This window comes from Bufo gargarizans, chromosome 7 (genome assembly GCF_014858855.1).
Source record: "Bufo gargarizans isolate SCDJY-AF-19 chromosome 7, ASM1485885v1, whole genome shotgun sequence".
In the NCBI taxonomy this organism is placed as follows: Eukaryota; Metazoa; Chordata; class Amphibia; order Anura; family Bufonidae; genus Bufo; species Bufo gargarizans.
In genome coordinates, this window is record NC_058086.1 from 22,763,564 (window position 1) to 22,786,866 (window position 23,303).

General features: G+C 44.9%; 2 protein-coding genes across 2 annotated transcripts in view; one reads left to right on the top strand and one right to left on the bottom strand.

The window, feature by feature from the left end:
• The first annotated feature begins 2,480 nt into the window (after window positions 1-2,480).
• On the top strand, window positions 2,481-2,976 carry LOC122943869 (60S ribosomal protein L28-like). The gene has a single exon (XM_044301953.1). The coding sequence runs from the start codon at window positions 2,517-2,519 to the stop codon at window positions 2,928-2,930; it is 414 nt and encodes a 137-aa protein (XP_044157888.1). The 5' UTR covers window positions 2,481-2,516; the 3' UTR covers window positions 2,931-2,976.
• A 6,843-nt stretch (window positions 2,977-9,819) lies between these two features.
• The window catches only part of ISY1 (ISY1 splicing factor homolog), a 34,082-nt gene continuing 20,598 nt past the window's right edge, over window positions 9,820-23,303 (bottom strand). Inside the window, exons 8-11 of the mRNA XM_044301032.1 lie at window positions 17,307-17,429; window positions 15,611-15,729; window positions 12,154-12,240; window positions 9,820-10,015 (exon numbers count right to left, since the gene is read on the bottom strand). Coding sequence (XP_044156967.1) covers window positions 9,908-10,015; window positions 12,154-12,240; window positions 15,611-15,729; window positions 17,307-17,429 — 437 coding nt within the window. The 3' untranslated portion in view covers window positions 9,820-9,907. The remainder of the gene's footprint in view (window positions 10,016-12,153; window positions 12,241-15,610; window positions 15,730-17,306; window positions 17,430-23,303) is intronic.

The window sequence follows — 23,303 nt, forward strand, 5'->3', positions numbered from 1 at the left end:
GAAGGACCTGTATATCCAGTGTACCCTCCACCGGCGGTCCATTTTTGGAATGTAGCACCGGCAAGCAGGTGAGCGGACGGGCAGGTAAACATAAATGGGTGCCGATAGTATAATAATGCTTATTACTAGCTACATGCATGTGCCGCTAGTAACAGATAATGGCCAACCCCTTTAATTTAAAGGGAATCTGTCACCTCAGAACCACCCCCTAAGGCCTGTTTCACACTTGCATTGTTATAGTCCGGTATTGAGACCCGGCAGATGATCTCAAAACCGGAATTAAACAGATCCGTTTAGATTTTACACATCAGGAGGCATCTGTTCCGTTAGGATGCGGTTGTATGAAATCAAAACGGGTCCGTCACTAAATACATTAAAAGTCAATGGTTTTTTTTTAAGGATCCTAATAAACCGGGTCATCTTGACTTACATTGTTTTAAGTGATGGATTCGGTTTGTTCTGTTTCCATGCTTGCAACGATTTTGTGTCCAGTCGCAAAACGAAATACTGACGGAACGGACAACATCCTGACGCATCATGAACAGATTTCTTTCCGTTCAGAATGCATGAGGGCCAAACGGGGCCATCTTTTTTTTTTCGGGTTCCGATATCCTTTGCCGGATCTCAATACCGGAGAACAACAACGCAAGTGTGAAACCGGCCTAAGTTAGAGCAAGCGATGAATAATGTAAGTGATGCCGATTCCGGTTTTGGCCCTTTTCCCTTCACACTCGCTTGCATTCCAATGCCGTGCCCTGACAAACCGGCTGAGAGGACTCCTGTGCTCACATACATGATGGAGAGGACTCCAATGCATTTTACTGCTGGTTTGTAGGAGCATAGCGTCGCAATTCAAGAGAGTATGAAGATATAAATTACATAAACGGACACTATACACCGTTTACTCTAGTTTAGGGGGTCGTTTTGGTGCTGACACATTCCCTTTAAAATCGCTAATGTCAAGACACTGGCTAGTGATTGTTTTGATAGATTTTTGAGCAATGATTAATATGAAAAAAAAATTGCATGTCAAAGAGGTTGGCCCATGGTTGCCTCTTATCACCCCCAGAGGATAGGTCACAAGTGTCTGAACGGTGGGGGCTGACTGATGGGACCCCCGCCAATGATGTCCTCGTGTGAATGGAGACCGGATATAGCCAAGTCTTGTATTAGGCTTCTCTCAGCAGTCCCACAGAGTTTGAAAGGAACAGGAGAGCACATGCTGGACCCCGGGGGGGACAGGACAGAGGGGGGGCCTTGGGCCAGCCTCTTTAAATTAACATTGAAGTCCACCATATCCAACACCACTGACCCCAAAAATGCCACACAACAGCAACAAAACCAATGTGCTTTGTATGTAGTCGTTTCTATATTTCATTACAGACTTTAAAGTAAAATCCGGCCACAGTTTTTTTACTGCAAAAGTCAATCAAAATGCTACATAAAACAATTCAGCCTTACTACAAATAAGTGGCAGAAAAGTGCACCAACACGTGGTTTTACCGCAAGCTGATTGTTAATGGCTGCTGATTTTGCAGGTAAGCGGTAGCAGCTAACAATCAGTTTGAAAACCGCACCAATTTACAGGAACACTACATGGCGGTACATGTGGCTCTACTTAAGGTGTATTTAATGGCACCAGCAGTCACCTGTATCACCTGGCACTTTGGTGAAGTGTCCTGAACGGTCCGTGGCCAGGACACCAAGTTCATCAGTTTGATCTGTTGCCAGTCCATTCTTTCCCAGGCTGGAAGGAGAAAGAAGGTGAGGACTTTTAATGATCATGAATGATCCTATACATCTGGCCCTGACGACAGAAGCAGCTGCTTGATCATGCCCAGTTAGGTAATTTTTAATTATATCTTTTGCACATGAAAAGTATCATCAAAGTCGCAGAGTTCAGGGAAGGTAAATAACACAGGAACATGTAGGACCTAAAAATAAATAAATGTCCAAGCATTAGTAAATTAGAAATTATGATGGTAAAAAGTTGTCTATTATCTTTTTCCCTTACAGAAGATACTTTGTTGTGACCTCAATTTTTGCAAAAGTGACGACAGAAAATGCGGCCATATTGGTTGTCAGCGTCTCACAAATGAATGACGCACTCATTACACATTATACAAAACTGAGAGGTGAGGATCTAACATGTATAGGGCCTTCTAAGTCTCCCCCAACAGTAGGTGTTAGGGGAAAGAAGGATTGTCCCCACGGCTGAAAGAGGGGTCTGCCTCCCCCACCCCTTAAAATAAACATGCATGTTCATCAGAACATGTATGTATGGGACAATCAGAAGTAGCTGTTTGGCAAACAGTTAATTTCCCCATAAACAACATTCATCACCCATCCATCATGAGAGCGGGTAACCTCAAATTCCCTACATGAATGTAGCGGTGGTGTGTGCGCGTGACCATTCTTTCATTGGACTCTGACAGTTCTCTACAAGTTAAAGAGGTTATCAGGAACTTAGAGACTTGCTTTCCTTCCCCTAGCTCGGTGGTGAGAGGTGCACCACAATGTCGGCTCACTTGCAGTGGATGATTATCAGGAACTGCTCTAGTTTCTTGATTAAGAGGAACAAGCAAACCTACAGCACTGAGCCCAACAATCTGAAGGCCAGGAACTCCTTTCGTTACAATGGGCTCATCCACAAGAAAACAGTTGGCATTGAGCCCGCTGCTGATGGAAAGGGCATTGTTGTTGTCCTGAAGAAGTGTGCTGGCCAATGTAAGCCTGCTACATCATACGAGAAAATCACCATCAACAAGAACTCACGTGCCACACTTAGTAGTGTGCGCAATATTATCTGCAAGAACAATTACAGGAGAGACCTTCGTATGGCTGCTCTTCGTCGTGCAAGTGCTATCTTAAGGAGCCAGAAACCCGTTGTGGTGAAGAAAAAACGTACCCGGGCTGCCAAGACTGCCTAAAAATTCCAGCAAACTGTTTAATAAAAAACTGAACACAAAAAAAAAATTAACTTGAGACTTCAGAGAGCGGCTGACCCGCAGTGGGGTTCATACTTACCTGGTCCTTGTCGCTGGCTTCCGGCTCCATTGCTCCCTGTCTCTGCAGCTCTGTGATGCTCTGGCATTACCATCCTATTGATGGGCGCCTCGTGACCACTGCAGCCAATCGCTGGCTGGCCAGATGCAGCTAATTGGTGGGGGGTGCCGGGTGTCATACTCCAACGATCTGATAATTTTGTGAGCTATCCTGAGGATTAGCCATCGATATCCAAATACCAGAAAACTCCTTTAATACTTAATGGGATAAATTATGTCCTATAACCACAGGAAACATGCTAGGGGGGGGGGGGTTGGTGTGTCTTGGTACAAATGAAAATATAACCAAGAAAAATAACCATTCAGAAAAATTAGTGTTAGGCATCATGCACACGACCGTTGTGTGTATCCGTGGCCGTTGTTCCGTTTTCCGTGATTTTCTGCTGACCCATTGACTTTCAATGGGTCCGTTGAAAACTCGGAAAATGCACCATTGTTCATCAGCAGCCGTGATCCATCTTTCCTGTCCGTCAAAAAAATATGACCCATTCAAGTCAATGGGTCCGTGAAAGAACACTGATGCACACAAGATTGGCATCTGCGTCCGTAGGTTACTTTCATACAGACGGATCCGAAGATCCGTCTGCATAAAAGCTTTTTCAGAGCTGAGTTTTCACTTCGTGAAAACTCAGATCCGACAGTATATTCTAACACAGAGGCGTTCCCATGGTGATGGGGACGCTTCTAGTTAGAATATACTACGAACTGTGTACATGACTGCCCCCTGCTGCCTGGCAGCACCCAAACTCTTACAGGGGGCTGTGAGCCGTACAATTAACCCCTCAGGTGCCGCAAGTATGATGCTTCTAATATTGCTAAGTAACCATGGCAACCAGGACTGCAGTAGCGTCCTGGTTGCCATGGTTACCGATCGGAGCCCCAGCGATTAAACTGGGATTCCGATCGGAACTCTCCGCTGCCACCAATGATCGGGGGAGAGAGGGGGGCCGCACACTGGCCACCAATGAAATTTATACAATAGAGGGAGGGAGGGTGGTCCGGGGGGGGGGGCCGCACACTGGCCACCAATGAAACTAATACTATAGAGGGCGGGGGGGGGGGCCGCACACTGGCCACCAATGAAATTTATACAATAGAGGGAGGGAGGGGGGCCGCACACTGGCCACCAATGAAACTAATACAATAGAGGGAGGGGGGCCGCACACTGGCCACCAATGAAATTAATACAATAAAGGGAGCAGGGGGGGGGGGAAACGCCTCTGTGTTAGAATATACTGTCGGATCTGAGTTTCACAATCTAACACATATCCGACAGTATATTCTAACATAGAGGCGTTCCCATGGTGATGGGGATGCTTCAAGTTAAAATATACCATCGGATTGGAGAAAACTCAGATCCGATGGTATAATAGGGACTCCTGACTTTACATTGAAAGTCAATGGGGGACGGATCCGTTTGCAATTGCACTATATTGTGTCAACGTCAAACAGATCCGTCCCCATTGACTTGCATTGTAAGTCAGGACGGATCCGTTTGGCTCCGCACAGCCAGACGGACTCCAAAACGATTTTTTTTTTTTTTACTTTCCTTCATGTCCGTGGATCCTCCAAAAATCAAGGAAGACCCACGGAAGAAAAAACGGACACAGACCTACGGACCACGTTTTTGCACACCTTAAAAAAAAACGGTTGTGTGCATGAGGCCTTACCCAAATATTCCACTGAAGCCATTATACCGCACAGTGCTACATCATTTCTTACCTGCGTGATAATCCATAGTTACTGTGTGACTTTCTATTTTGTGAAACTCCTGGTTGGGAACTGAACGACCATATAATTCCATACTGGAAAGTAGGTTTGCCAAATTGCATGTAACTGCCTGACAGTTCATCAGTGCAGCACCTCCTTTCACCAGGCTATAGAAATCAGTGTGTGAACCAGAGTACCAGTCAATGCCTCGTATACATAACAGTAGATGCCACATGATTAGATCTGCATTGTTACTGCAAATGATCCAACTGATCTTCCGGCATGGAGCTACTGTATAAGGCTCCATTCACACGTCCGTAGTGTATTGCGGATCCGCAATACACCCGTCCGGCACCCCCATAGAACTGCCTATTCTTGTCCGCAACTGCAGACAAGAATAGGACATATTCTATTTTTTTTCCGGAGCCGCGGACCAGAAGATCAGGGGGGAAGGGCGCTCCGGAAATGCGGATAGCACACATTCCTGCCCCATAGAGAATGAATGGGTCCGCACCCGTTCCGCGGACGTGTGAATGGACCCTAAAAAGCTGTTATTCTGGAGATCTGATAACACTTGTGCTATAAGGCCTGGAAGAGGAGGCAGTACATTGAAGAGGACCTGTTGCCTCTCCTAACGTGCCCATTTTAGAAACTACGTGCATTCTCCATGCAATAACAATTCTGGAGCATCTATTCTTAGGACTCTGTGCTGTGCCATTCCTGTAGTAAAGGTACTTCTGGGTGTTACCAATAGATAGTGTGTGCGACTGTCCATTCACTGCTGCTGGTGTCAGACTGTGCAGGGACACCCCCTAACTGGTAACACCCACCTGTACCTTTACTGCAAGCTGCTGACAATTAATTTATAAACTGCTAGTAGAAATAATAGAGAAGTGTCGAAGAGTGGGCGGTAGGGCTAATAAGCTTACAATAAATTACGTTTTAAACCAAATAAAAAAAAAAAACACAAATCTATGCCTGCTCAAAGTGAGAAACAGTCTTTATAAATTCGGCGCACTACACTTCAGATTAGGAATGGCGCATGAAAAGTCATTTACAACACTGACAGAAAGAAGAAGGAAATGCTTCTATACATTGTAAGAGAAAGAGTCATTTTACTGTCACAATTCCATGACCATTAGGCATCATGCACATGGCTGTTAGTGATTTGCAGTCTACAAATAGCGGATCAGCAAAACCCGTATCCTGCCGAGTTCATGGCTTTTTTTTTACTTCTGTAGAAATGTCCTCTCTGTCTGCAAAACGGACAATAGGACATGTTCTGTTCTGAAGTGAATTGGTCCGCATCTGATCCGCATACTGATGAGTATGCGGACAGAAGCTATGGTCATGTGCATGAGCCCTGATTTTAAATGGGTTTTCTCATCATAGACAATGGGGGCATATCGCTAGGATATGCCCCCATTGTCTTATAGGTGCGGGTCCCACTACTAGGACCCGCACCTATATTGAGAACGGAGCCCCGCAAGGTGGTGGCTGGAGGACTCCCCATAGAAGTGAATGGGAGCATAACGCGCATGAGCGGCCCCTGCACCCATTCATTTCTATGGGGCCAGCGCTCGTCTATTTTCGCCGGCCCCATAGAAAATGAATGGAGGGCAGCTGCACAGGCGCAGTGCGCCCTCCTTTACTTGCGGGGCTCCGTTCTCGATATACGTGCGGGACCTAGCGATATGCCCCCATTGTCCATGATGAGACAACCCCTTTAACTCCACCAAGATATTAAAGCGTTGCCATCACCTCTCCTGATAGGTCTGTTTCAGAAACTACTTAAACTCCACGTGTAATAATTATGGAGCAGCTATTCCTATGACTACGCAGTGTCATTCCCTTATTATTCATGCTAAAAGTTATGAATAAATTACTAGCAGTCTGTAATGAAGGTCCGGATGGGCTTTACTAGTTGGGAGGGTGTCCCCACACAGTCTGACAATATTCAATCAGTGCTGCCAGGGTCAGACTGCTACCCCCAACTGGTAAACCTGATCTAAGTTCAGTACAAGAGATCCGTGATCAGGTATGAACTGATTGCATCATAAAATAAACCTTTATGAATGAATTGCCAGCAGTCTGCAGTAAACATCTAGCAGGAATAATAAAGGAATGGTACAACATAGGGTCATCAGAATAGATGCTCCAGAATTGTTGTTATAAGAGGGATGCAAGCAGTTACTACAACAGACCTTTCAGGTCTCTCTAAATATTTCCCCCTTTCACCTTTATCATGTTAATGACCAGACAATACTCAACTGTGCAGCCCAGTTCACAAAGATTGGCCCCGCCACACCCAACTCTATATACCTGCAGGGGATGAAAGGGAAGAGGAGAAAACTGGACTTTATAACAACGCTTGAATACACTAAGGCCTCTTTTACACAAGCGAGTTTTCCGCGCGGGTGCAATACGTGACGTGAACGCATAGCACTGAATACTGACCCATTTTTTTTTTCATGCATCAGTTCTGCGTTGCGTGAAAAATGCAGCATGTTCTATATTCAGCGTTTTTCACACAGCCCTGGCCCCATAGAGTTGAATGGGGCTTCAGTAAAAACGCAAGCAAGTGTGGATGCAATGCGTTTTTCACTGATTCCTAGGAGATGTTTGTAAAACCTTCAGTTTTTTATCACACGCGTGAAAAAACACATCAAAACGCATTGTACCCGCACGGAAAAACCTGAACGCAATCGCAGACAAAACTGACTGAACTTGCTTGCAAAACGGTGCAAGTTTCACTGAACGCATCCAGAGCCAATCCCTCACGCTCGTGTGAAAGAGGCCTAAGGGCTCATGCATATGACCCAGAAAACATGGTCCGTGTCTGCCTGTTCTCCCAGGCCGACCGTGGCTCCCCTGAACTAAACGGACGGTATCACAGTGTCAGTGGCGTAACTAGAACCGACTAGGCCCCATGCAACCTGTTACTGTATATAATGTCATTGTATAATACTGTTGATGGGGCCCTGACAATAAATCTTAGTCTTCCTCCCAGGAGGGCCCCTTCTGAGATGGGGCCCCATAGCAGCCGCTGCCCCTGTTTTCACTACAACTACGCCCCTGCATAGTATTTTATGATGCAATCAGTTCATACCTGATCACGGATCTCTTGTACTGAACTTAGATCAGTAGAAGGGATCCGCGATCAGATATGAACTGACTGCACCATAAAAACACTATGCTACAGTCAGTCCAGTTCAGGGGAGGCGTGGTCGGCCCTGGAGATCTGGCAGACACGTGGACCACGTTTCCTGGGCCGATCACAGTCTTGTGCATGAGCTCTTAATGTTTATGTACCTAGAGATAATGCAGCATGCAACTGCTTCATGTATTAATCAGCATCAAGCTTCTTTAAAACCTTATTAGCGTGCGCAATGTTCCAGTCAATTATTGGGAAGAAGCGTTCATAGGAAATCCCGTTCCCGATAACTGGCCTATATTACCATGCCGCAAGTCAACCAATAAACCAGCAAACTCATTTGTTAGCTGATTTGCATCTTTGATCAGGATAAGCGATGCACGATTATCGGCAGCACATCTCCCTGTGTAATCCGGAAATCAATATAGAACTGAATGAGGAAGTGATCACTGCGGTAACAAACGGACGCCAGCGGGTGTGTTTACCATCCAGTGGCGCTAGTTCCTGCCTGAATATTAGACAGCCTGATAGGACCCTTACATTCCAGGTCAGACGCCTATAAAATATTCAAGGCTTCTTAACAGGTCTGTGGTTACAAGGAAAAACTGTCAAAATCCCGAAGAAAGAAAAGGTGGCCATATTTACCATCCACAATGTGCTCTTACATGTACAGATATCTGGCGGATTTCTGTGCAAATTAGTGTATGTAAATGACCAAATGATCTGATTTATCACAATGACTGCAGGATGTAAAACATATCATATACAGCAGGGATCAGCAACCTCCGGCACTCCAGCTATTCTGAAACTACAACTCCTAGAATCCTCCTTTTACTTGACAGTTACAAGCACAGCCCAGAAAGTTTGCATGCTGGGATTTGTAGTTTCACTTCAGTGCTGAAGGTTGCTGATCCGTGTCATAAATGGAACCTGTCTTCATGAGAATGCAGTGCAATCTTCAGGCTGCATGCTTTAGAGCAGGAGGAGATGGACAGATTTATTTCTGGTTTTATGAGAAGAGACTCGGCATTCAATGTAATGTATTCATTGTGGGAGAGAAGGAACCAGTCTATACACATTAGATGGTGGAGCGATACCGCAAAATCTAAGGGTTCAGGCAACTTTCATCTATAGTGTACGGGCACCTCAGCACACCATGCCAAATGTTCATGGTATTCCTATAAAGCCTAGATGGGTGAACCTCTGGCACTTTTCCAGCAGGAGGAAACATAAGGGAAATGTGGAATCAGAAAATGACCAATCATGTTTTTATGTTAAGCGTGTTTTTTTTTAGAATTTTGGCAATTTAAAAAAAATATGTCCCTATATACATTTCAAAAAATCCTGCAGTTCTAGCACTGGCCATTGGGTCAATTTCTGTTGAAACATTGCCTTTAAATCTTACTACCCACACTAATGTATATAAGGACCTTAAACAAGTCTTAAAGTAGTCCTCTGGGTCTTAAAACACCCAGCGGTGTAGCTAAAAACCCTTGTGCCATATAAGAAGACATCGGTATTGTAGAAAGTGCACACTGGGAGGGCTCTGTCAGATTTTGCACTGGGGCCTAGTATCTTCAAGTTACATTTCTGGAGGGAAGACGTTAGGTCAAGAATGTGGCATGGGGGGGGGGGGGATGGGGGGGGTGCCATTTCAATTTTTACCTCAGGCAGAATGAAGGCTATTGTGCTCCCTGGCCACAGAGCACTGAGGGAAGGGGGGCCCAAGCTGAACTCTTGCACCAGGGCCCATGAGCGTTTAGCTACGTCCCTGGACCCACCGATCAGTACAATGTAGTTTGGCTGCACTCCTGCCAGTGCCATGCCCCCTTCTTTGTTTACACAGACATTAATAATCATCCATATGACCCAATTGTTTTTGTACAAAATCAGTCTATATTTTATATTTTCTGTACAAAAAGTGACAAAACAGGATAATTTACAAGGACCTGGAGGGTTGCTGCATGCATTTACAATATTATACGCCTAAAAGCCGCTTGGCGTCTTCACTTTGAGCCATGAGAGCCTCGCTTGCGTATTTCTGGAGAAGTTCCATTTTCTTTCGTCGTATCAGGGCTTCTTCAATCTGTAAATGTAATAAGGAGAGGTAACTTTCTGAAACACATGAATCTGGATATTTATATAGCTGCTTTTTTTTATTGCCTGGACATCTTTTTAGAAATCACTGCAGGTCCAGTTATTGCCCATATAGCAGTAAGCCCCGGAGCATACAAAATGCTCGGAATGGTTAAAACTTCAGAGAAATCTATGGGGGGGGGGGGGGGGGGGGAAGAGTTTATTAAGACTGGAGTTTCCTTCTAAGGCTGAGTTCACATCACCATTTAGCTTTTTGTCCTCCATGCAGTACTTTTTCTTCCGTCAAAAATAACTGATCTCTGATGGAAGTGACGCAAACTGATCAGTTTTTTCGGGGTTTTTTTCCCCTGTTCTTCGACAGATCAGAAGAACAGAAAGCTAAACGGCGATGTGAACTTCGCTAGAGTAAGGAAGGTCTCTAAGTACATTTCTGGCAGTCCACATGCCAGAAAAGCAAATCTAGGCCAGGTTCTAAAATAAATAAGAATACATTTGACATTTTTTTAAATGTAAAGAGCAAAAAAATGTCACAAGTTCCATATTCCCCCTAACAGTCCATTTAACCTCAAATTACCCACAGGACTAATGTAGCCAATCATTGGCCCCAGTGGTCTTGTGCCATACACTTGGCAGTAGTGGTCACGTGGGCTTACTGGCATGTCATCACTGTAACATAGTAAATAAAGACCAGTGGAGTAATGGGTCATTTATTATTATGGTATCTCCCCCACTTGGCCACATTTTTGCTGATCTCGGAGAGAACCCTTTTAATCATTAGTAAATTCAATTTCGAGTTCCAAGTTGAATCGTAATTATAGCACAGTAGTCTGAAAGCAAATATTTACCTGGAAAACATGCAACTGAATGACAAAATGGTGAAATATGATGAATGAATGAAACACTAATAAAAATTACCAGCAGTATATACAGTATAAATGCAAAGGCCGGCCATATACATAAGATAGTTGTCATTCCTGATGCCCTCATACACATGCCTGCTCAACCAAGAAAGCATGCGTTCTCAGTAAAGGTCCCTCCCTGGCAATCGCCTGCTCGCCAGTGAAATAGGCCAGTGCATTTACATGCAGCAATCTCTTCTTGTTCCCATAAAGACTTGTTTGCCGGAAGCAGAGGCTATTTACACAGTACGATCTGCTGCTGGCAAACGACGATTTAGGTGCCTACACAAACTATCCAATTACCCGACGAATGAACGTTTCGCTGATCAGGTAATCAGCAGCACCTTTACACCGCCAGAAAATCACTAACGAGCGTTCCAATGATTGCTCATCAGCGTTTATCTTGTGGATTCTTGGCCTATGCAAAGGGACCTTAAGAAGGGGAAGGAAGCAGGGGCTTATCTCCCCGAGAACAAAAGGATCAGCAGATTCAGGGGAGACAAGGATTGGGTAGGTGGATTTTGACTGCTCTTTATCTCCTTTGACATCTGCCGTCAGGGGAGTCATCAATTTGTTTTGCTTTCTATCTAAATGTTATGATAATGCGTCATAAAAAGGGAAGGGCAATAATTCTCATGGGCATCATATTTGATGGCACTTTTCGTATTGAGGGGTGTATAAAATAAAGTGCCCATTACACAGCCTGATGTTCAGGTAGAATATCGTTAACAAGCACTCGTATGGACGCGAGAGATAATCTGCCTGTGTAAAGGTGCCACCGATCACCCATTGAATGAGCGGAACTGAATCGCTGGTGCAGTCCTCTATATCATCATTTGCCGGCAGCAGGACGTGCCATCTAAACAGTGCTCTTCTGGCACATAATCATTCTGTACTGGGACGAGCGATGGCATTAGCGATTACTCATCCCCTTACTGTGGAGGAGATGGCTGCATGTAAATGCAGCAGTCTCCTTCACTGACGAGCAAGGTGATTGTCAGTAAGGAACGCTTCCTTCCCAACAATTGCTTGCTAAATTTGGCCATGTAAAGGGGCCTTAAGACATGACAGCACAGCGCTGGGGTCCTAGGTTCGATTCCGACCAAAAACAACATCTGCATGGAGTTTGTATGTTGTCCCTGTGTTCTGTGGGTTTCCTCCAAGTACTCAGTTTCCTCACACACTCCAAAGACATACTGCGAAGTTTAGATTGTGAGCGGTACATTACCTCTTTCTGAGATGGTACTGGAACATGTGCAATAAACTTCTGCTGTCCCTCCTCTCTTTCATTCTCATCGTTGCTGTCTTCTCCAGACTGAAACAAAACAGATATTACGATTGTCAGTAAGAAGACCATAAAACAAGCAGCACATGGATGTCCCCTGTACACCTAGATTAGTGGTGACCTCCTCCATTAGGTTCTTTTTGTAACTTTAGAATATTTTAGGGGCACCCTCAAAGTGGTTTCACATCTTTAACTGCTTCTGCTGACAAGGCCAAGAGTTACCCATGATACTTATACAGGATAGTTCATACCCATAACAATATAACAAAACAATAACAAATACAGGTGCACTCTGCAGTCTCACTAAACCCTCAAACTGATTTTAAAATTGAGAGATTAGTCAACATGTCCTACGGTGTAGAACATGTCTAAGCCCGGGCACCACGTCAAGGTTTCTCAAGTAGCCCGAGACCTAACGCTCTCCTACCTGTAATTTGCCCACTGGCTCCTGGTATCGCCCATACGGCTCAGTTAGGAGAGCGTTAGGTCTCGGGCTACTTGAGAAACCTTGACGTGGTGCCCGGGCTTAGACATGTTCTACACCGTAGGACATGTTGACTAATCTCTCAATTTTAAAATCAGTTTGAGGGTTTAGTGAGACTGCAGAGTGCACCTGTATTTGTTATTGTTTTGTTATATTGTTATATTGATTATGACATACGCACTTGTTACCTTGTGTGAGATGTCTATTGTGGTACTTGTGGTTCGCCGCGGGCATCCTCCACCGTATGCATTTTGCTGGGGATCGCCATTAGCAACGGGCCACAAGTGCAGGATTTGCTCCCCTGTATATATGCACGACTGCATGTGGGTTTGAGCACCTCCTGCTAATGCCACCCTGCCTTTTTAGTTTGTAATTCATACCCATACCAACGTGTCTACATACAAGACCAAGTCATTTAGTTTTGCTCAAGCGAGCTGCAATAAACATAAATCTATACTCTAGGGTACACAAATAAAAAGATAAAAGGCTAAACTGTGCCCATAAAATGGTATAAACATTGCCCAAGCGCTAGGACTCTGCTCAATAAACAAACATTGAGTAACCCCTGGACATGCAGCATTTTCATGACCATTGTGTCAATCTGCCTTATGAAGCTTTGTTCTGGCCACAGGTTCTAGTCACGTTCTGTCCTAATCATATGACCCGTGTCAGACAGTGCCCTTGTCATATGTCCAGAATCACGCTCCAGACACATGAACACTCGGTAACCTGTGCTAAAAAGGTTCCTAAAAAGGTTAAAGGGTTTGTTTAGACTCATTTTGATCAGTTTTTGTCAGGAGTGGTCAAACCTTTTCATACATTTTTTTCTGTAACTCTAGTTATAAGATCTACCTGGGAAGCAGGGAAAGGTGGGTTTGTTAAATGGTGAACAATTCTGACAAATATTTAAATGCCTTTTTTCTTATGTCCCTTGAATCCAATATAGCCATCGCACTCACTGCACCTGCACAGCCATGATGCATTCAATACACCACCTTTTCCCCCTCTACCCTATGTGAAACCCACAACATATAGTACTGGTCAAACCTCACAATTCCCTATAAAAGGTATTACACTAGGAAAAGGTAGTGACAGGCACAGCGATCCATGGGCCTATGAGGATGCAATATTACCACCTCTGTGTTGAAGCAATTAGGAACATATTATGTGGCCAAACATCAAGATCTATTGACCTTCAGCTTACCATTTGGCCACTACTGCTCTAGACCCTAGCCACTCCTGCCTCAACGGCCCTCCAGGGGATTCACCTGTTCCACTGGGGTCAGTCCAAGCCTTCACTTGCCCATTTTAACGGCTTTAAAACTTCAACTTTAAAGGGGTTTTCCAGGAGAAGAATATAGACAACCTATCCTTAGGAAAAGGTCATCAATATCTTATCAGTGAAAGTCCAACTACTGGCGCTATGCTTGGTATGCTGTGGAGGCCACAGAGCTCACCGGAGCGCCGGAGCCTCTTCAAACAGCTGATCCGTGGGGGTTCTGAGGGTAGGACCTCCACTAAACAGATATTGATGACCTATCCTGAGGATGGGTCATTAAAATTCTACTGCAGGAAAACCACTTTAAGAACTGACTGACCACTTGTTGCCTAATATATCGTTCCCCTTGCCATATGCCCTAGTCACAAGATAATCAGCGTTATTCACTTCACCTGTCAGTGGTTTTAATGATGCACCTCATCAGTGTGTATTCCTACATGCCTGTGCAATAGCTCAGGGCAAGTCTGAGATCACATCAATTACCATCAATGAATGAAAGGAAGAAACCAGCAAATAAGCCTCATCTCCTTGTCATGTGCTGCATGTGATTATATTACTATCCCTAAATCCGCTTCAGACTTCATAACTAGCTCTTAAATGCTTAATGAAATAATTGGAGGCATACGATCACCTCATCTTCTGGAAATTTAGAAAATTTAACCTAATTAACCCAAAATCCTATAGAATGTTCCATCGAGGGGTTCTGAATTACTGCGGCTTCCAAACCCATTACCAAGAGCAGAGATTGATACAAAAAGCCACCATACTCATTAGTGTACTGACAGCCAAACCCACCAAGAATGCTGGGTTTGGCCAACAGACTAATGTGTGTGGAGAGCCCCTGATAGAAGATGTCAGGGAGAGAAAGATCGGGCAAAGTGAATATTTTCACTTAAAGGGGGTTGTCCCATAAAAATGAATCTAGTCTTCAAACCATTACCTGGATCTGAATACTTTAGTAATTGCATGTAATATAAATTTTAGAATAGCTATAGAGTTATTCAATACAATACATTTGTATAGCGCTACCTGCTGTTTTTTATTTTTCTTATTTCTTTGTCCTGCTCACTGAGATGGCTGCACATGCTCAGTTTCAACCTTCAACTGCCTCCTGAGCTGTCATAGGGAGAGCTAAGACACACCCCTGAGCTGTGATAGGGAGAGCTGAGACACACCCCCTGAGCTACAGCAGAAAAGACACTCCCGAGTTGTCAGCTTGATATAAATCTAGCAGAGCAATGACTGGGGAGATACAGGGCTGGTTCTAGCATTGTTAGATAGAGATTGTCATGTACTATATGAGGTCTGATTTTCATTTTTTTACATTAGTCATGGGATACACCCAGGAGACACCTCTGACGGTGCCTTTCTGCCCACGGAATACACATACATGTTTGGCTGAACGGAATGGATGTGGATGAGAAAGTCGGGAAACCTAGCTGTCTGCCGAATGATTAAGGCAGCCTTAAGGCCTCACTCAGACAGCTGTAATGCAGCTGCAGATCCTAGCCCAACTGTGGGGATAATGACTAGAACTGACAGCATCAAAGATTCCTATACGTCCACATTAATATTACCTGATTTAGGCCTAAAAATGTATTTCCCATGCGTAAGATGCGACGGAAAAGTGCACCTACCTCATTATCAGCAGTCACTGCATATATATTCACTTCTTCCTCCTCCTCTTCATTCTTCTCCCCTGGCGCCAGACGGGCTTCCTTCTCTATTCTCCATTTCTCTATAGCCTGAGCAATGGCTGAATAAAAATCAAACCAGAATAGGACAATGTTTTAGGACAATTGGCATAACCAGAGAAACACATTCATAGATATCTTCAGTCTCATATGGGAGCAGTGAAAACTGACACAAGATTATTACATGACCAAATTTGGACCAATACAGTCATCGCTTAATTTTATAACGGTGCAGGGTACTAAAAGGACACTAATGTTTAAAAGGACTCAGGAAGTAATGTATAATTTTTTTTCTCCTTGGGCCTATGACACATCCTTACCAAATAAATGAGGTTTTTGCCATCCTAGGAGGAACAGACAAATGGCTACAGAGATGGTACTGCTGATACACTCCATGGTCAGAAATGCCGGCATCATAGGAATAACAGCCAGCTGGTATTACTACATAAAAGTACCAGAACACAAAACTTTAAAGGAATTCACCATTAAGAGGGAGATAGTACTGTAGTTTAGGTTAGTATGTCATTCGTGATCTCCTGTGTGCTAGAGCGAGATGCACCTAATCTATTACCACATTGCTGGCCTTCAGTGCACCACACACACATCTATGGTCACTTATGGAGGGTCCTATAACCAGTCCCGTCCATCTGCGGCTTCCTCCAAATTACACAAATTTTGCGCAAACAACTCCAAAAAGTCTCAAAAGCCCTATTTTGTGACTTTTTGAAGATAAAATTCTGGAGTGCAGGGTTGATAAATAGCCCCCATAATGTTCAGTTCCTTTAAGGAAAATTGTCACAGTGTCATGCTGACCGAGCGGTTTATTTTTTTCTTTCACAGTTTGTCGTCAATAAGAATATGTAGAAGTCTTAGGCTTCTACATTAAAGGGTTTCTGTCACCTGAAAAATGGGTATTAAGCGGGCTGACAGTGGTGATGTGCTAATGTCAGCTGCACATAACTATATTAGCGCCATCTCACTGCCTGAAGCCTTTATTGAGAAAAACAAACTTGTATAATATGCTAATTAGCTTCCAGGAGCGGGGGGGGGGGGTTGCACTTGCTCCTAGAGACTCCATTTGCCCACCTCTTTTCACTCCCTTCTTCTCCCAATTGAAAGGGCCAGGGCAGCGCTGCTCTCCTCCCGCTGGCCGTGTCTACTAGGAAAATATCGCACCTGCACCGTCCCGTTCAGTATTCGGTGAGGGAAGGACGCTCGGCGGCTGCTAGCTTCCTCACTGCGCCTGCGCTGAATACGTCAGTGAGGAAGCCGGCTGCCGGAGAACGTCCTTCACTCACTGCGCCGAATACTGAGCAGCACTGCCCTGGCCCTGTCAATCAGGAGAAGGGCGTGAAAAGAGATGGGCAAACGGAGCCTCTAGGAGCAGGTTCAACGCCCCCCCCCCCCTGCTCCTAGAGGCTAATTAGCATATTATAAAAGTTTGTTTTTCTCTATAAAGGCTTCAGGCAGTGAGATGGCACTAATATAGTTATGTGCAGCTGACATTAGCACATCGCCAATGTCAGCCCGCTTAATACCCATTTTTTAGGTGACAGAAACCCTTTAATGATATTTTGAAGCTGTAGGAATGTAGAAAGACAAAACATTCCCATGAAAATTATCACTTAAAATCCATTACCTTTCTTCTCTTCCTCTATCTCCAGAGGGACCAACACACCATCATCTTCATCCCTGTACCCATAATACTCTGCATCAATATCTTTCATCAGCTCAGCACGTGCTTTCCTGGGTGGAGGAGCAGCTAAAAAAATAAAATAAATAATAAACATATAAAATAAATAATAAATCTAAAGAAAACATTGCCAAGGGGAAGAGAAAAACCAGTTCAGAAGATCTTATTTTTAAAGACAAAAACTTTACTACTATGAGAGGGCCTGGGGTGCATTACATATGACAACAATTAGGTCTTATTTAAAGGACTGTGCCAAAATTCAAATGTATCCCCTATCCACGGGAAATAAATGTCTGACTGGTGGGGGCGCTGCATTCCTTGTATGAATGGAGTGGCAGTCAGTCAATCATGTCTGCTGCCAATCCATTCATCTCTATGGGACTGCAAGAGATAGCCGTCTGTTGCTGTTCAACAGTCCCATAGAGATGAAAGGAGGGGCCCCCCATATATGCTTGACTGGTAGGGGTTCCAGGAGCCCCCACCAACCAGACATTTATGTCTTGTGCTGTGAATAGGGAATACATTTAAATCTTGACACAACCCTTTAAATAAGCCTGCTTGAAGAAGAAAATGGGGGTCATTTATTGAGGCACTTGCGACTACTTTAGTCGAAAAAAATAGTTGCAAGGCCCTTTTTCAACCGGTCGTGCAACAATATTTAGTCGCACAGCTGGTTTCACACTTTGTCAGCTGGGCAGGAGTGGGGGCGTGTCGAGGGCCGCAACTCCAGCCCTGGCAAATTTACTAAAATTTACGCCTAGGAACAGGCATAAAAATGTTACTGAAAAACTACGCCAGACAGGCATTTTCCCGCCAGGCGCAATAACTGCCATAGATGCTCTTAATTTAAGACTAGGCACATAAATTAGGACGACTAATGGCAGCTCAAGGGGACAAAACTAAGAACGGTGTCTTAGTGATGGCCAGTTCGCAGTGTTCGCTGACACACACATACGATCTGCAATCTTCACGCCCAAGTCCGGAGATGCAGAGGTAAGTCCTTACCTGTGCCTGCGACGTGAGCCGGTCTGAAACACATGTGGTCACTGGGAGCAGGCAGTTCTGAGAACAGGCCGATGAAGGCCCCCAGCGGCTGTTCTCGGAACTGCCTGCTCCCGGTGACCGCATGTGTTTCAGACCGGCTCACGCACAGGCACAGGTAAGGACTTACCTCTGCATCGCTGGATTTGGGAGTGAAGATGGCAGATCGCATGTGTTCGTCGGCAAACACTGCGAACTGGCCATCACTGGTCTTCGTAAATGTTCCCCAATACCTTAGAGCAGCTTCTCGCCAAATGTCCAGGCATCATAAATCTCCCCCGATCAGCTGCAATCCAAAGAAGCAGTCACCACAGGAAAAATGTAGTATTATATGCCTGCTATTCAGAATGAGAGTGAGGAGCCCCTCGGTGGCATAAACGTCACAGCCTCCAAATACTGGCATATGCATGTACATGTGTCCCAATAATGCCCTAGCTGCTCTGGCTTACAACAACTATTAAAAGAAAAAAAAAAAAAAACACAACTGCACGACTAGTTCAATTAGTGGAGGGAACATAATGAAAAAGCTTTTTAGCTCCAGATCTCGTTTCATATGACTGAGCTTGTGCAGCAAATTAAACTGAATGAGCCCGTGATGCAGCATCTTCCCAATGAGCGAGGAGTTCATCCATCATCTCTCGCAGACTCATCCAACTTCAATTATAAACCTCCTAGCGGAAAAATGAAGCCGTTTGATTTTAAATTAGGTAAATTTTAATCACATTTAACTTATTTAATGAAAGCACTATACATTTTAGTAAAATGCTGGAATTCATCTTAGGAGGACATTAACTTAACATTCAAATTTGGTTTAACCCTTTGGATACCGGAGTGTTTTATTTTTCTTCCCTATTTTCCGTGAGCCATAACTTTTTTATTTTTCAGGTCACATAGCTGTAGGAGGGCTTATTTTTTGCGGGACAAGTTGTACTTTCTAATGCCAACATTCATTATGGCATAAAATTTTGTGGGAAGCGGGGAAAAAAAGAAAATAAAAATAAAATAAAAAGTTAAATGGGGTGGAATTGAAAAAAAAAAAATGCAATCCCACCGTTTTACAGGTTTTGTTCCTACGGCGTTTTGTTTACCGCAAAACTGACCCATGCAGATCATTCTCTGGGTCAGTACGATTAAACCGATATCCCATATGTATAGGTTCTTTATGTCTAAATAGTGTAAAAATGAATGTAAACTTTGAGAATTTTTTTTTTTTTTTTTTTTTTTTTTTTATATATCACCATATTCTGCCCCCTATAACTTTTTTATACTTATGTCTACTGAGCTGTTTAGGGGCTCATTTGTTGTAGAACAATCTGTACGTTTAATTGATACCATTTTGAAGTGTGTGTGACTTTTTGATCACATTTTATTACATATTTTTGGGTAAGAGAAGCAATGAAAAAAAATGGCAAATTAGCCATCTTGACCCTTTTTCCCATTCGCCGTATTGTAATTTTTAATTTTTTTCTATTTTAATAGTATCGGCATTTTGAGTCGCGGTGATAACCAGGATGTTTATACTTATTGTTATTTAGGTATTTATTTTTTAATTATACCGGCGGGGGTGGTGATTTAAACTTTTATATATTTTTTATATATTAAAGTTTTTTTTTTTGGGGTTTAATCAGGAATTTATTATTAGCTTATTTTGCTCACTTTTGTTCTTTTTTTTTATCCTGGCCTGCCATCTGGTGGCCAAAATAAGAATTGCAGTTTGAATACTGCTAGCTTACTCAGTAAAGCTACCAGTATTCAGCGCAACTATCGATGGCGGGATTGGACACAAGGGGCATAGGTAGGAAGCCCGGAAGCGCGACCTTCCGGGTTTTTGAGCATTTAGGTGCCGTGATCTCACTTGATCACGGCATCTAAAAGTTGGATTTTTTGTACTCACCGTAAAATCCTTTTCTCGTAGTAGGCATTGGGGGACACAGCACCATGGGTATATGTCCAACTACCACTAGGAGGCACTAGACACAAAAAGTGTTGGCTCCTCCCAGGTGGGCTATACCCTCTCCACAGGCACGAGGCTATTCAGTTTGTACCAAAAGCAGTAGGAGAGAGAAGAAAAGCAAGGAACCAACAACTCCCGTACCGGGAAAGATCAAGAGACCAGCCCGGAGAAGCGGAAGAAAAAACATAGGGAGGGATCTGTGTCCCCCAATGCCTACTACGAGAAAAGGATTTTACGGTGAGTACAAAAAATCCAACTTTCTCGTGCATGGCATTGGGGGACACAGCACCATGGGACGTCCCAAAGCAGTCCCTGAGGGAGGGAAAAGAAGAGACGCGCCACCGGTTGGGCATACAGGTGCAGGAGAACCATGTGACCCAACGGGAAAAAACACGAGATGGGCAAGAGGTTCCATAACAAGGAAGAAACCTCAGAAGAAGCAGGGAAGACTGCCAGCACCCCAGGACAAATGACTGGAAGAAAATCCCAAATGCAAGAAGGTGGCAAAAGGAAACAGAGCGCAGCCAAGGGCTGGAGAAAAAATTAGGACAGCACCGCGTGGTGAAACTACCCAACGCTCTACATTGTTCCAGACCCAAAAAACCTGTGGCCATCCCCTGAAAGGCCAGGGGAGAAAAGAAACAGGGAAGCACTGAAAACCAAACGAGTGGGGGAGCCATAGCAAGGCTCACATGTGAAGGGAGGGGACTCCCCTCACCGCAAGGCCAGGAAAGAAGCTAAGCGCCCCATGTAAAGGTGAAAACCCAAGGCTGCTAGAGGAAACCGCCAACCCTGGAGAAGGAGGGGGTTGTAGGTAAAAAACCAGGAAAAGAACGATAGCTCCTGCGTCCCCAAAAACAGGAGACGAGGCGCAAGCCTCCGAAAACAAGATATCACCGTGAAGCGTAAGACCAGAGGAAACACTGGGCATGTGAAGTATCATGGAAAAAAGAAGCCAGATACAGGCCAGGCAACCTCGGCAGGACACACTGGACTGAGAGACATGGGAGTAGAAGGAGAGCACTCCAAAAAACCTAAAGAGGAAAGGTCCTACAACAGGAGGAGGTCCCTCCCGAAGGAGACCATACGGTGGAACTGCAAACCGCAGCACTAAACCACTCAATACCAGGTACTTGACGTGGGAGGCTGGAAAAAGAGACACAAATCCCAAGAGGACCTCAAATGAACAGGGACAGGGACTCCAGAAAGGAGTACCCAGTATGGGCTCACAAGGAACCAGAAGCTGAACCACCAGAAGACAACGCAAGCCAGAATATCCAGGAAAGGCGAAAAGAAACCACCATAGGGGAAGGGGCATTGGCCATGGACAACTAGCCGTACCAAGAATATTGACCAGCAAACCTTAAACATTGTCCCAGAGAGGGCAAGTACAGCAGCTCGGGATGTACCACAAAACGACAGACATCCATATGCATAAGGAATGCAGAAGTCGCCATGAAAAAACCGGGGTAGCCTACATAGAAATGTAGAAACCAGCTGCGACCGGCATACAGAAAACTTCCAGGGGGGAGAAAGCACCAGACAGGTGCAGACGACGGCAAGGTCCAAGAGGACTGCCCCTCCGCCATGTAGCACAACTAAGCAGAAAATACAAGGGAATACCGAAAACACCTGGACCCAAAAGGAACTACGGGGCCCTGTCCGATACCAGAGCAATCAGCTGAAAATTCAGACAGGTGTGTGTGGCGCTCAGAGGTCCTGTCCTTGACCCATCAGGGAGGACGTCCAGCAATGATAAAAGCCGTGGACCCAGAAGGATTCCGTGTGGCGGACATCCAGCGATGACAGAAAACCGCAGCCGCGGCCGATGCCACCAGCTACGTGTCCAAACAAGGTAGAAGATCCAGTGGAGATCCTTGTACTTCACCAGGAATGGGCCGCTCAGCAATTAGGAAACAACGCGAGTACTCCCCTATAACATGGGGTAACGCGGAGCACAGCATACCGTAGTACCGTAAAGAGAAGGCAAGAGCAACTACAGCACGAAGGCCAACAACCACCTGGCCACGGAGTAGGGAGCGTGGTTGAATGAGGACCACCCGCCGGATCAGACAGATCAGTCATATACTGGAGCTACCAGAAGTAGCAGTAGACCGACAAGGTGGGGGTTGGGCTGGCCCACACCTGCCAGACATGGAAACCATGCACACGCTGAACGAAGGGGGCCTGGTGCAGACAGTGCCTTGAGAGGTAGAAGGAGACCAATGAGCGCGACAGTAAAGGAGTGGCAGATGTATGGAAGAACCAAATGGATGGAACCAACATCCGCAGCACAGATTAGAACCCGTGGGCAGAAAACACCCAGTGATACAGAAACTGTCTGAGCTACAGACCGCACCACAGGGCCCAGCGCTTGGGGTACTACAAACACACGCCTAAAATATGGGCAAAGTGGCTGCATGTTGCCAACTAAGGAGAGTGGAAACATAGCCACAGCATCTGGGAATGAGACAGCATTCGGAGGGTACAGGTACACAACCTGTAAAGTAGAAATATGGCTGTGTTAGAGGAACTACATTTAAGATCGAAGCAATGTGGCCGCATGGTGCACCCTAGACCCAGAGCGGTGCAACAGCAACCGCGTTAACAATGGAACCCAGTAGGGCCGCACGGTACCACAAAGAACAAGACAGGTGCACACCACAATCAGGTAGGTGCAATGGCAACAGAAACAGGGCCGCATAGCACACCCTAGAAGCCAGACAGGTTGAACGGCAGCAGCATCGGAGACGGTTCAGGGACTCTACCCATGAAGGGAGTAAGATGGCCGTTTGGTGCACACTATGATGAGGTAGGTGCAATGGCCACGGCAATAGGAGGAGGCCTCAATATCTCGTCCTGTAAGGAGAGAAAATGCCACATGGAACACCATAAAGCCGGACAGGAGGAACGGCTACCGCATCCGGAGATGGCTCAGGTACTCCACC